The sequence below is a fragment of the Dendrobates tinctorius genome, unplaced genomic scaffold (assembly GCF_039654945.1).
Source record: "Dendrobates tinctorius isolate UK_male_01 unplaced genomic scaffold, ASM3965494v1 ptg000208l, whole genome shotgun sequence".
NCBI lineage: Eukaryota > Metazoa > Chordata > Amphibia > Anura > Dendrobatidae > Dendrobates > Dendrobates tinctorius.
This window is the reverse complement of record NW_027361875.1, coordinates 6029056-6041795: the sequence shown is the minus strand read 5'-3', so window position 1 is coordinate 6041795 and position 12740 is coordinate 6029056. Positions and strand designations below refer to the sequence as shown.

At 48.1% G+C, this 12740-nt stretch overlaps 1 protein-coding gene across 2 annotated transcripts in view; it reads right to left on the bottom strand.

Annotated features, from left to right (window-relative positions):
* Positions 1 to 12740, bottom strand: part of ZNF106 (zinc finger protein 106) — a 118024-nt gene that overhangs the window by 59283 nt on the left and 46001 nt on the right. For both annotated transcript variants that reach the window (XM_073554175.1, XM_073554176.1), the window contains exons 5-6: positions 10471 to 12552; positions 5969 to 6548 (exon numbers count right to left, since the gene is read on the bottom strand). In XM_073554175.1, coding sequence (XP_073410276.1) covers positions 5969 to 6548; positions 10471 to 12552 — 2662 coding nt within the window. The remainder of the gene's footprint in view (positions 1 to 5968; positions 6549 to 10470; positions 12553 to 12740) is intronic.

Genomic DNA, 12740 nt, shown 5'->3' with positions numbered 1-12740 from the left:
CAATCTGGTCCCTGACAAACACTTTGTGCAGAAACATGGATTTTTGTGAGTACTCACCGTAAAATCCTTTTCTCCGAGACGCTCATTGGGGGACACAGAGACTGTGGGTGTGTGCTTCTGCCGTCTGGAGGCCGACACTAAGTGTACAAAAAAAGAGTTAGCTCCTCCTCCGCCGCATACACCCTCGCCCCTAGGCCGGGCGTAACTCAGTTTAGTGCATAAGCAGTAGGAGAACGCGCCTTAAACTCAGGCAAGAAAACTATATGTCTGAAAAAGGGGGCCACCCTAAACTTTGTACAAGGATTTGTATAACTCAAAATAAGTAAATGCCAACTGGCTGATAGGGTGGGTGCTGTGTCCCCCAATGAGCGTCTCGGAGAAAAGGATTTTACGGTGAGTACTCACAAAAATCCATGTTTCTCCTTCGTCTCATTGGGGGACACAGAGACTGTGGGACGTTCTAAAGCAGTCCTCTGGGCGGGATCTTAGCTCACCCAATCCATGCTAATTTGCGCCCCTGATTTAGAGGTGCGCAACTGCTGCCTGGAGAATCTTTCTTCCCAGGCTTGCATCCGAGGATGCCTGGGTATGTACGTTATAATGTTTGACAAACGTATGCAAACTGGACCAGGTAGCTGCTTTGCATACCTGCTCCGCTGAAGCCTGGTGTCGCAGTGCCCATGAGGCACCCACTGCCCGTGCCGAGTGAGCCTTGATCCCTGCCGGAACCGGCGTGCCACTGATTTGATAAGCTTCTTGGACCGTCAGGCGAACCCATCTGGCCAAAGTCGCTCTGGACGCAGCGAGCCCCTTCCGCCGCCCCTCTGGAACCACGAATAGAGAGTCTGTCTGGCGGAATGGCGCTGTCCTTGTCACATACCTTCTAAGAGCTCTTACCAGATCCAGGGTGTGCAAATCCTTCTCTACCCTGTGCACCGGTGCCGGGCAAAACGAGGGTAAGACAATGTCTTCGTTGATATGAAATGCAGACACAACCTTCGGCAAGAAGGGAGGAGCTGGCCTTAAAACTACCTTATCTTTATAAAAGGTCAGGAACGGCGGTTTACAAGATAAGGCCGCCAATTCCGAAACCCGCCTAATAGACGTTATAGCTACTAGAAAAACGACCTTTCTGGACAGGTAAGGTAAGGAGACCTCTTGCAATGGTTCGAAAGGAGCCTCCTGAAGGACCCTGAGCACCAAGTTCAGGTCCCATGATTCCGTCGGCGCCTTATAGGGGGGTACTAAATGTGCGACCCCCTGCATAAACGTCCTAACCTGCCAGACGGAAGCGACTTTTCGTTGGAAAAGCACCGACAGGGCCGAGATTTGCGTTCTGAGCGAACTCGGAGCCAACCCTGCGTCCAGCCCTGCCTGTAGAAAAGCCAGTACGTTGGGGATCGAAAAAACCAGAGGAGCCACTTCACGATCCCTACACCAACGGAAAAAAACTTCCCAAGTTCGATGATATACTCTCGCCGAGGAAGGCTTTCGGGCACTCACCATCGTGGCCGCCACATCGCGTCTGAATCCTGCCTGTGTTAACAGCCAAGATTCAATGGCCACGCCGTCAAACACAGGGCCCCTAAGTTCGGATGGCAGATCGGCCCTTGGGACAGTAAGTCCGGCCGATCTGGAAGACGCCAGGGTACGTCCACCACTAGTTGGACCAGATCTGCATACCAGGTCCGCCGGGGCCAGTCTGGGGCCAGCAGAATTGCTGGAACCTTCTCTCTCCTTATTTTCCTGATAACTCTTGGAAGCAGCGGCAGCGGGGGGAACAAGTACGGGAGACGAAACTGGCTCCACGGGAGCACCAGAGCGTCTGCTGCGATTGCCTGCGGATCGAGGGATCGAGCGACAAACCTTTGTACTTTGGCATTCTCTCTGGATGCCATAAGGTCCACGTCTGGTGTCCCCCACCGTTGGCAGATCTGCTGAAAGATCTCGGGGTGCAGGGACCATTCCCCTGCCGCGACCCCCTGTCGGCTGAGAAAATCTGCCGCCCAGTTTTCGACTCCTGGAATGTGCACCGCTGAAATTACCACGCGGTTCTTCTCTGCCCAACGCAGTACCAGTCCGACCTCGCGCATGGCTGCCTGGCTGCGCGTGCCCCCTTGATGGTTGACATATGCTACTGCTGTAGCATTGTCCGACTGGATGCGCACCGGCCGGTGTCTCAGGAAACACTGGAAATGTTGCAGGGCCAATCGTATTGCCCGTATCTCCAGAATGTTGATCGGGAGAACTATCTCCTGAACGGACCACCGCCCCTGAGCTATGTGACTCTGGAAAACTGCTCCCCAACCTTGCAGGCTTGCATCGGTCGTCACCACCAACCATTGTTCCGGGGGAAAGGGTTTCCCCTGGACCAGAGACGAGTCGCGAGTCCACCACCGGAGTGAACCTCGTACCAGCGGAGACAACTTGCACCGATGACTGAGAGACAGCAGCCTCCGGTCCCATGCTGTCAAGAGCGCATGCTGAAGCGGACGGAGATGGAACTGGGCAAACGGGATTGCTTCCATCGCCGCCACCATTCTGCCCAACACACTCATGCCGTACCGGATGGATCTGGTGCCCGGCTGTAGAAGGTTCCGTACCCCTTGCTTGATTTTTTGCGCCTTGTCCTGAGGGAGGATCACCAGCCCCCGGGAGGTGTCGAAAATCATGCCTAGGAACACGATTTTTTGGGCTGGAACCAAGGACGACTTGCTCCGATTGATCAACCAGCCCAGACGGGCCAGGGTATCCAGAGTGATACTGACATTGTCCTGGCACTCCTGAAACGACGGCCCTTTTACCAAAAGGTCGTCCAGGTAAGGTAACACCGATATGCCCCGTGCATGCAGGATGGCCATAACCACCGCCATTATCTTTGTAAAGACTCTGGGGGCAGTGGCTAAGCCGAAGGGCAGAGCCACAAATTGGAAATGACGTCCTCCGATCGCAAAACGCAGGAACCTCTGGTGTGGGGGAAATATCGGAATATGCAGATATGCATCCTGCACATCGATCGAGGCTAGGAATTCCCCTGGATCCATGGCTGCAATGATCGAGCGGAGGGACTCCATCCGGAATCGCCTGACCCTGATGAATCTGTTCAGGATCTTTAGATCCAGTACTGGCCTCACAGTCCCGTCTTTTTTGGGGACCGAAAACAGATTGGAGTAAAACCCCTGCGACTCTTCGCCCTGCGGCACTGGGGCGATGACCCCTTTGCGCTGTAGCGTCTTTATAGCCTGTAACAAACTCTCCGCCTGCGAATCTGTCTTGGAAAGTCGGGAACGGAAGAATCGCTGTGGTGGCCGTCCGACAAACTCTATCTTGTACCCGGACGATATTAGTTCTGCCACCCAAGTGTCGCGTGTCACTGCGACCCAAACGTGGCTGAACCCTAGTAGGCGTCCGCCCACTCTGTCGTCCGTAGGTACGGAGCGCCTCCAGTCATTTAGCTGGAGGTTTTTGGGACCTGGCCCCCCTCGCTCTGGGCAAACGGCCTCGGCCTCTACCCAGCGGATTGGCCCTGTAAGAGGCTTGCTTTTCCCTACTCTGGCCATCGTTTGCGGAGGAGTATGCCCTGGCCGAAGTCCCCCCCCAGGGGCTATGAAAGGGTCGAAAACGCCTCTGCGTTTGCCTGAATGCCGGGCAACTTCTCTGCTGCGGGAGGAAACTACTTTTCCCCCCTGTGGCTTCTGAGATAAGCTTGTCCAGCTTCTCACCGAACAGCCGATTGCCCTGAAAAGGCAATGAGGTTAAGGATTTTTTAGAGATAGAATCCGCTTTCCACAGCCTCAGCCATAATGCACGCCTAATGGCGATCGCATTCGCTGCCGCAACGGCCGAACACTCGGCCGCGTCCAGTGAAGCGCTGACAAGATAATCACTCGCTCCTGATATCTGATTTGCCACCTCCAAGACCTCCGCGGGCAGATCCCTGTCTTGGAGGGCCTTATACAGAGCGTCCCCCCACGAAACCATGGCTTTAGCCACCCAAGTTTCCGCAAAGGAGGGGGCCAGAGCCGACCCTGCTGCCTCATATACCGAGCGGGCAAGCCCGTCCATGAGGCGATCAGTTGGGTCCTTTATAGAAGAAACACTGGGTATCGACAATAGCGATCTTGATGCTAAACGTGATACCGGTGGGTCCACTACTGGCGACTCTACCCAACCCTTATGGAGCTCAGGAGGAAACGGATACTTTGCTTGCAGCGCTTTTTGCATTGCAAAACGCTTATCCGGGTGTTCTCTATGTTTCTGGACTAGCTCCTCAAACTCCGGATGCGTGGCAAACCTTCTATGTGGTCGCCTGGATTTCTTGAAAGAGACCTTGTGACCTGAGGCTGTGGGCACCTCGTCCTCGATCTCTAATGTCTGGTTGACTGCCTCAATGAGACTGTCCACCGAGTCCTGGAACCCCAGGCTTTCTAGATTCCAGGCCTCCTCCTCCTCTCCTTCATCCTGATCGCTCCCTGAGCTCAGCGACGGGGAACGGGATGCCCTAATACCCGCCGCCGAAGCCCCGGAGGGCCCGGCCGACGGGGAACGAGCCCTTTTGATATGAGCTTGCCTGGTACTGGAGCGACCTCTAATAGTTGGAGGGTCCTGAGACGAGGACGAGCTCTCTTCCGCTGGCAGACCACCATCCTTGTTCCTGCCCGGGCCTTGAAGGGATTCAATTGCCCTTGTGAGGGACAGCATAGAATGCGATAAGGACACCGCCCATTCCGGGGGGTCCTGACCCCTGGGTTCAGAAACAGTGGGGGGCTCCTGGGCGCGCTCCGACCCGCAGGCTTCACAATATTTACCCGCCTGTGCCTTTGGCAGCCTGACCCCACAGGACACGCAAACCGCGTAAAGGAAAGAGTGAGCTTTCCCTTTGGCAGACATACTTGCACAGGCTGAAGGCAGGGTAGAAGGAGGAGGAGGGTAACCCCTTCCCTGACAACCAGTGCGGTTCTCCAAACGGAGTTACACTCACCCACCGGCAGGGTCCCACTCCCTTCTGGTACCGGCTTCTTCCCCCTGTACCTGCGCCTCCAATTCAGCCCCTGGACTCACTACCAAGGGGTGGAAGGGGCCTCCATACATTGTTGTTGTAGGAGAGGAACAACGTGGAGGCTGACCCCTGGTTCTGCTCACACGTGCTCGCCTGATGAAGTTATGGGGAAACCGAATCCTCTTATCAGGACGCGTTGCCCCTCTTTTAAAAAATAGTTGTCTGGCAAAAAGTCCCAGATGTGTCCCTCGGTGCGGGAGAGGACACGTGGAGGGTTACTCACACGTGGTCGCCCGTTGATGATTTGGGGAGATCGGATCCTCTCTATAGGATCCGTCGCCCCTGTCTTATCTTCATAGAAAAAAAGGAAAGAAGAAAAAAAAAAAAAAATCTAGTCTGGAGCTCCAGACTGCGTGTGCCTCCATCAGACACTAAGCAAAAACTGAGTTACGCCCGGCCTAGGGGCGAGGGTGTATGCGGCGGAGGAGGAGCTAACTCTTTTTTTGTACACTTAGTGTCGGCCTCCAGACGGCAGAAGCACACACCCACAGTCTCTGTGTCCCCCAATGAGACGAAGGAGAAATACAAGCATGTAGTATGACCATCAGGCTACTTTTATGTTACTTGCTTTACAGGTTACCTATCTAGTGGTATCAGCAGTTTTGGTGGGTTACAAATTCCGACATGACTCCCTTTAGACAAAATTTAAAGGTGTTCTCTGCCATTGCTCACCTCTGCATCAATGGGTGAGCAGCACTGATGTTACATTGACAGATGACTACCAGGAGGCGTGCATGATAGGATGCATAAACAATACGTGCCTATTTATTAAGAATTAGATGGGAGCACAATACCAGACGATCATGCACTGGCCCAAGTAGGGATTTGTCGAATGAAAATGGTCAGCACTGCTCACCTCCTGATGCGCCAGAGAAAACTTAACTAAGTGATCAAGCGCACACATCTTACCCCAGTGGCCCTTCTTTTCTTTCCAACTCCAGGACCATCATACTGCTCAGTGCCGGATGTGCAGCTATCAGTGGCTCCATCAGCATTAATGGCTTCTAGAAAGGTTGCAGCACTGAGAACCATATCTTCTCTAACGTTCTGACACATGCGCAAGCTGTCTGAGGCCACACAGGTTTCCACATTGCTCCTCTGACTTTGTGAGGTTTCCGTAATTGCTGGGTTAGAAAGTTCTGTAGTGTCCACAGCAGGAGATGTCATGAGATTGTCTTGTTCCTCTTCCTGCTTTCTAGGTAGTGAGAAATCAGGGGACACTGCTTGTCCAGTTGCTGATTGTGTTGGTTGTGGGGTTGGATTGCTTGGTTCCCCACATGATTCAGTGCTAGGACTGTTAAAAACGGCAAAAACCGAGGCCTTTTCCACAATAACACTGCTTTCAGAGAGGCTCCGCTTCCGTAATGAACTCAGGGGACTTGTAGTGATTGCTTCCCAATGGTAGCTTTCAAACCCCAAGTCTGATTCTTCATCAAAGTCAAGACCTTCTTGTTCGCTTTGGACCTGTGCTACCATTTCTATACCAAACCTTAACCAGGAAGAGAAAAAAAAAAAAAAATCAGCAAAGTTTCTGAAACAAGTGCTTTATTCCCCCACAAACAGGGGCACTTGTCTACAAGCTGTGATAGATAAGAATTATATTAGTACATACTGACATCATAGAAGAGAGGTAGCACCGCTCAAGGCACCTCTCTATGGGACCAAACTGAGCTCTGCTTCTATTACATGGACAGCCACTTATAATAATAATTTTATTTCTATAGCGCCAACATATTCCGTAGCACTATTCAGAATAGCTGCCATATAATACGACACTTCCTTCTAGAGTAACTAGTCAGTCACAGGCTTCCCCCGGCAAGTTACACATTTTGCTATGGAAATACAACATTGGGACCCAACTGATTGACCAGAGCAGCCGCAATCAGAATGGTGGATGTCTCCAAAAAGACAAAGTTACCATACAAGGAAGGAGCCTGTGGACAAGCCTGGCCCCGTTTTTGGTAGAAAGCAAGCTATATAAAATCTCCTAAAAAACGAAATGTCTGACTGGCCACTGCAAAGTCATCTGTTTGCTGCAAAAGGGACCCAGGACGAAAGGGAGACCACCCTGATGGCTATAACTGATGAGACAACTCTTTAAAGTTCTGACTATAAAACTGGATGTAGTCATTAAAATAGTCATATAGCCAAGAATTGGCTTTGTTGCTGATGACCGATGACCAATAAGTCCATCAGCTAACAACAAGGCCTGTCGATTCTAAATAATGGGGCCATGCAATCCATGGTAGGACATATAGTTTAATCCAGCAAGACCCAAATTATTTAACTAAACTGTACCTGTGGCAGTCAATAAGCTTTTCAGAGGCAAAGAGATAATGCCAGCATGTCCAATAGTTTTGCTTCTTTATTTTAACTTTCCGTACAGTAGAGAAAATGGTGTAAAGTTTTGGCTAAGAATAAGCATTCCTCGAGCAGAATGTGTCGGGACGTTTCTTGCACGGTTGAAATAGTAACCTTACACCGCGTGCTAATATATCAACAGGTTAACATGACTCTGCTCATGTGCAGAGCCTAGAGGGCATAACTGTGCAGGCCTTCTCATTCTCTAGTACCGGAATCCTAAGCACCAATCAGAGAAACATGGATGTGTATACACGTCTCTGATTGCCGGCTAGGACTCCGATACCAGCATTGAGATATGGTAGAGAATGAAAAGACCTGCACAGTAATGCCCTCTAGGCTATACACATGAATAGTCCGGTGACCTGCTGATGTACCAACGCTAGATGTATGGCCAGTACAACAGTAGATCACGGACAGAAGAGTACTGACCGGCACACCGACTTCCACAGAATACTGGCGACAGACCACGTGGTGATGATTGTCCGACAACCCAAGTACCCACTACTGAGCACTTGTGCGATTGATTGGGAAATGATTATGTCATAGATAGAGGGAAGGGATTTGGGGGGAAAAGCTAAATAGGTCTATGGGTTCCATCCTGCAATGATGTATTTGGGATGGTAGTGGTCATTGCGGTCTGGGATGGAGGCACAAGAAAAAGGATAGTGAATGACTAAGAAGAGTGAGAAAGCCACTGGAATTATGTTCAATACTACACACATGATTTACAGAGCGCCTGTGTCTATACCACTATGTATGTATATGGGGCTACCATCCACAACTGCAGGTAACATCTACATTTTCTGCACTCAGATGTGTAGTGATGCATAGGACTGCAGGTATCAGTGATACCATCTGTATAATCTTTTGCCAGCGTTATCTGCAGTCCTATGTAACACTACAAATAACATATACTACATTATCTGTACTCCGTTATCACCATGTGCTATCTGCAGTCCTAACATCTCTGAGGCTGCGTTCACATGTCGCTTTTTTTTGCGCTTTCGTGGCGTTTTGTAACGAGCGATTTTGCCGCGAAAACGCAAAAAAACAGCATCCAATGCAATCCTATGGAATTCCACAATGCTGTGCTAATGTGGATTTTCCCACGGCGGAATCGCATTGCGGAAAAATACGCAGCATGCTCATGCTCATTATTTTGCGGAATCGCGGCGACCCCGCACCCATAGGATTGCATTGTTCCGCTTACTTCCCGCATGTGGCTGTGCCCACCATGCGAAAAGTAAGCAGAACATTTGCGGAGAGGAGACTGTCCTCCGGGCTGTGGGTACCATATCCCTGTAAAAAATAGAATAAAAAATGGTGTTATATTCACCTTCCGGCGTCCAGCGCAGCCTTCCCGGGCCTCAGCGATGCTTCCGTTCCCAGTAATGCCTTGCGAGACCTTTGATGACGTCGCGGTCTCGCGATAATGTAGCGGTCCCTATTCATTGCGAGACCGCGACGTCATCAAAGGTCTCGCAAGGCATTACTGGGAACGGAAGCATCGCTGAGGCCCGGGAAGGCTGCGCGGGACGCTGGAAGGTGAATATAACACCATTTTTTATTTTTTTAATATTATTTTTAACATTAGATCTTTTTACTACTGATGCTGCATAGGCAGCCTCAATAGTAACGAGTGTGACCAACCTGTCAATCAGTTCTCCAAGCGATGCTACAGATCGCTTGGAAAACGCTAGCATTCTGCAAGCTAATTACGCTTGCAAATCGCTAGTTTTTCCTCGAGAAAATTGCGGGAATTTAATATGCGTTTTTCCCGCGGAATAGAATTCCGGAATTCTCGCTGTAACTTCTGCGAGAGTTCCGCTATGTGTGCACATAGCCTTACATTATATGTACTCAAAAAGGTATCAGTATGTTATCTGTGGTGTTACATAGAACTACAGATGCCAGGGAAATGTGCCTTTAATTTCGGTTATTGTTACTTTTGATTTTTAAGGTAGCAAGGGAAATATAAATAGTTAAGGTCTGGAAAAAAACAAAACTGTGACCTTCAAGAGTGAGACAAGTTTGTCCCCAAAATGTTGCCATGGCGGACTAGGTGCGCCACCTTCTTAGGCATCCCTATGGGCAGATCTGAAAAGTTGGCAAATATGAGTAACATCTACTATATTATCTGGCGTTATCATTGTGTTATCTATGGTGATACATAAGACGGCAGGTCACATCTGCATTTGCTGCAGAAAAAGAAAAATTTGCCTTAATTTTGGTTACCATTACTTTCATTATATGAATGAGAAAGGGTTGACTAAACAGGTGTGGTCCCAAAAAGGTGGAGTGGTTCCTCACAAGCAAAGAGGGAACGGATTTAAAGTTTGAATCTCACCCCTGAATAGACAGATAGGTAATTGTGGTTTAAAGGTGGTATGTTGGTTGCGATTGGCCCATTTGTTAATTGTAGACCCTTCTATTCAAGGATATTATATATAAGAAGCATTGAAATAAAGCAGCAAGACTGTTGGACATAATGTCATCTGTGTACTTAAAATGGAATCTAACATGTCTAGATACTCTATTTACCTGCAGATAGGAGTGGTAATCTGTAGGTAAATCCCCGTATAGCTGGCTTACTGGAGCAGCAGTTACAGGGGAAAAAAAAATGAAGTTTTATTCTCCCAGCAGCTGCTGTAGTCACTTCCCACCACACTGGTTGACAGCTAACTATACACAAAGCACACACAATGTAGAGCGAGCTGTCAAAGTGCTGGGGAGTGATAACAGTGCACTCATTGGATAGGGAGCTGTTGTGCCGATGACCAGAACCAAAAACTTAATTTCCTCCCTGTGGTTGCATCTCCTGAATGCCGGCTACACAGGATTTAAATGCCATTTACCTGCAGAATACCCAAAGTAAACAGCGTTTCTGGACATGTCAGGTCCCCCCTCCTAATGTTGGCATGTACTACACTATTGCTTTCCAAGGGAACTAGTGAGGATTATTCTTTGTTGCAAGGGTTCAATTTGAATTACAAAATTACTAGTCTGCCCTGCTTTGTAGTGTTGATCCCCATGCTTCTTATACCCACCTAGGCAAACCTTTGCCAAGCTCCTGCCTCTTCTTGGTCACATGCTGGATGACCTGGTCCCAATTTATATTCCGTCTCGAAGCATTCAGAATTTGCCTTAGGGTTGGTTTAAGACCTGAATCCTTGTCAATCTCACTCCTACGATGACCACTCACATTTCTGATGCGTCGTGCACTGTTGAGGTTGGGTTCAGGGAGTTGCGATCCGACTTTACTTCGCGAACTGATGTGTCTTGTGAGATCTCGCTGTAGGGAAACAGGAAGTCCCAGCTTGCTTAATTCTGGTAAAATTGTGTTGGCCGAATGTGTAGCACCTTTTTGAAGTTCAAGATCGGAAACGTTTTCCAAATTGTCATTATCCTGGAAGTCTTGACAAAGATGAAGATTTCTGTTCTCGTCACTGTCACGAGACTCGGGGTCATTGTGTGAAATAGTAGACTTTTCTTCCAATGGAGCAAAAGAACTATTAGAAGGAGAGTGTTCGGTAGATTTTAAGTACTCATCTGCTACATAAAAGAAGTTGGACCTATCAGCTGTAGCTATTTTTGACCCACAACAGAACAAGTCATCATCACTCACATCTTCTAAGGCATCATTCAAGGAAATAGCAGTCGGGGAGGAATCTGTAGACATCTCGGCTTTTACGGTGTTTTGATTGCTAGGGTCGCCCATACATGGCACGTATGGACTCTGAATTGACCGACTACTATGTAGCATCTCTTTAGCTCTGCGCAGTACTTCACTAAAAGCTTCTAATGGTTCTTTCTTGATTGGATCTTGGGTCTCATGATTAGTTTTTGTATTTTTTGATGCGCTTCGTAACTTGGATATGTAAGAATTAGACCTAATGGTTTCTAAATTAAGGGCACTTAATCGATTCTGTCTCTCCCCAGATATAGTAGAAGTCGCCAGTTTTACACCTTTTAACGGGTTCTTCTGATCTCTTTTCAGAGAAGAGGTTTTTACATCAGATATGTTACGTAGTGGGGGTTTCAGTGATGGAATGCGATAACTCTTAAACTCACTGTGGTCCGTTTTCTTTCCTTCTGACAGTTCAGGACTGGGATCAGGCACATTTTTGGCTCCTGATATTTGGGCTGTCTTTAGTACTCCAGTCTCAAAATGTTTGGATTTCAGTGACTGATCGACTCGATTCTTGTCAATGGACTGTGGAGTTACTGGTTGAATCTCTGAAACTTTTTGTGAAGGGTACGGAGACCATCGATGGGGTTTCTCTCTCAAAGAGTTATTGCTCTTCTCAGAGCTTTTGGAGGACAAGTCTAAACTCTCTGACATTTTAAACCCCAAAAAGTTGTCTTCTATGTGTTCATCACTTGTAAAGTCATCTGCAATTTTCGTAGGGTTGACATAAGAGTTTGTCAAACTATTTTTAATTTTTGAAGTGTTCCTCTTGGAGAAGTCTATATTTTTAGAAGGGCTTACACTAGAATTTGGGAAAGATGTGCTGTTGCTAGCTTTAGTTTCAACTTTTTTCCACTTAAATCGTTCGTTACAGAAATCGCTGGATGAACACGTTTTTGAGTTCCACCTCGGATCCTTTTCCTGAACAGTGTCACAGTGCCTTGGTGGTCTGTTTCTTCCTTGAGGAAACGCATCAATATTACCACCGAAGTTCCACTGGTTACCATTGTAAGAATTAGGTTGCCAGTTTCCACCACAGTTTCTAGGATGCTGATTGGGAAAACTTCCATTGCTTTCTTGAAACCAATGAAAATTTCTACCTGTGTTTCTTTGGTGCCAGCTGGTTGCCCCCCCTGCGTTTGAGTGCCAAGAGCCTCCAACATTAACATGGTTCAAATGTCGATTTGGAGGATTGTTTATGTGCCAACCACTTCTCCCCCTCGGATTACTGAGATGTCTATTAGGATTGTGGTTTAAAGCAGGATGAAGAAAACCCTGTCTTGAATTACTGAAGCAGTCATTTTGCCACTGCCAGTTCCTATCTGATGGATCTCGCAGCCACTCTTGTTGGTCTATCTCTTGATATGAAAGACGGTCATCTCTTCTCCTTTGATATATATCAGCATCCGGTCCTTTGGAGGAGTCGTGGGTCTCCTCTTGCCTAATATTACACATGTAAAAGAGGAAAATAAGCAGTTGATAAAAGGAACTGAAGCACTACTAGCGTTTGTCACACATATAAAAGATTCTGCATTGTGGACAAAATCTTATTTCATTGCCTTTGCAGAGATTAAATGTAACAAGAATTTAAAAAAAAAAAAAAAAAAGAAGTGTTAAACACTCATATTC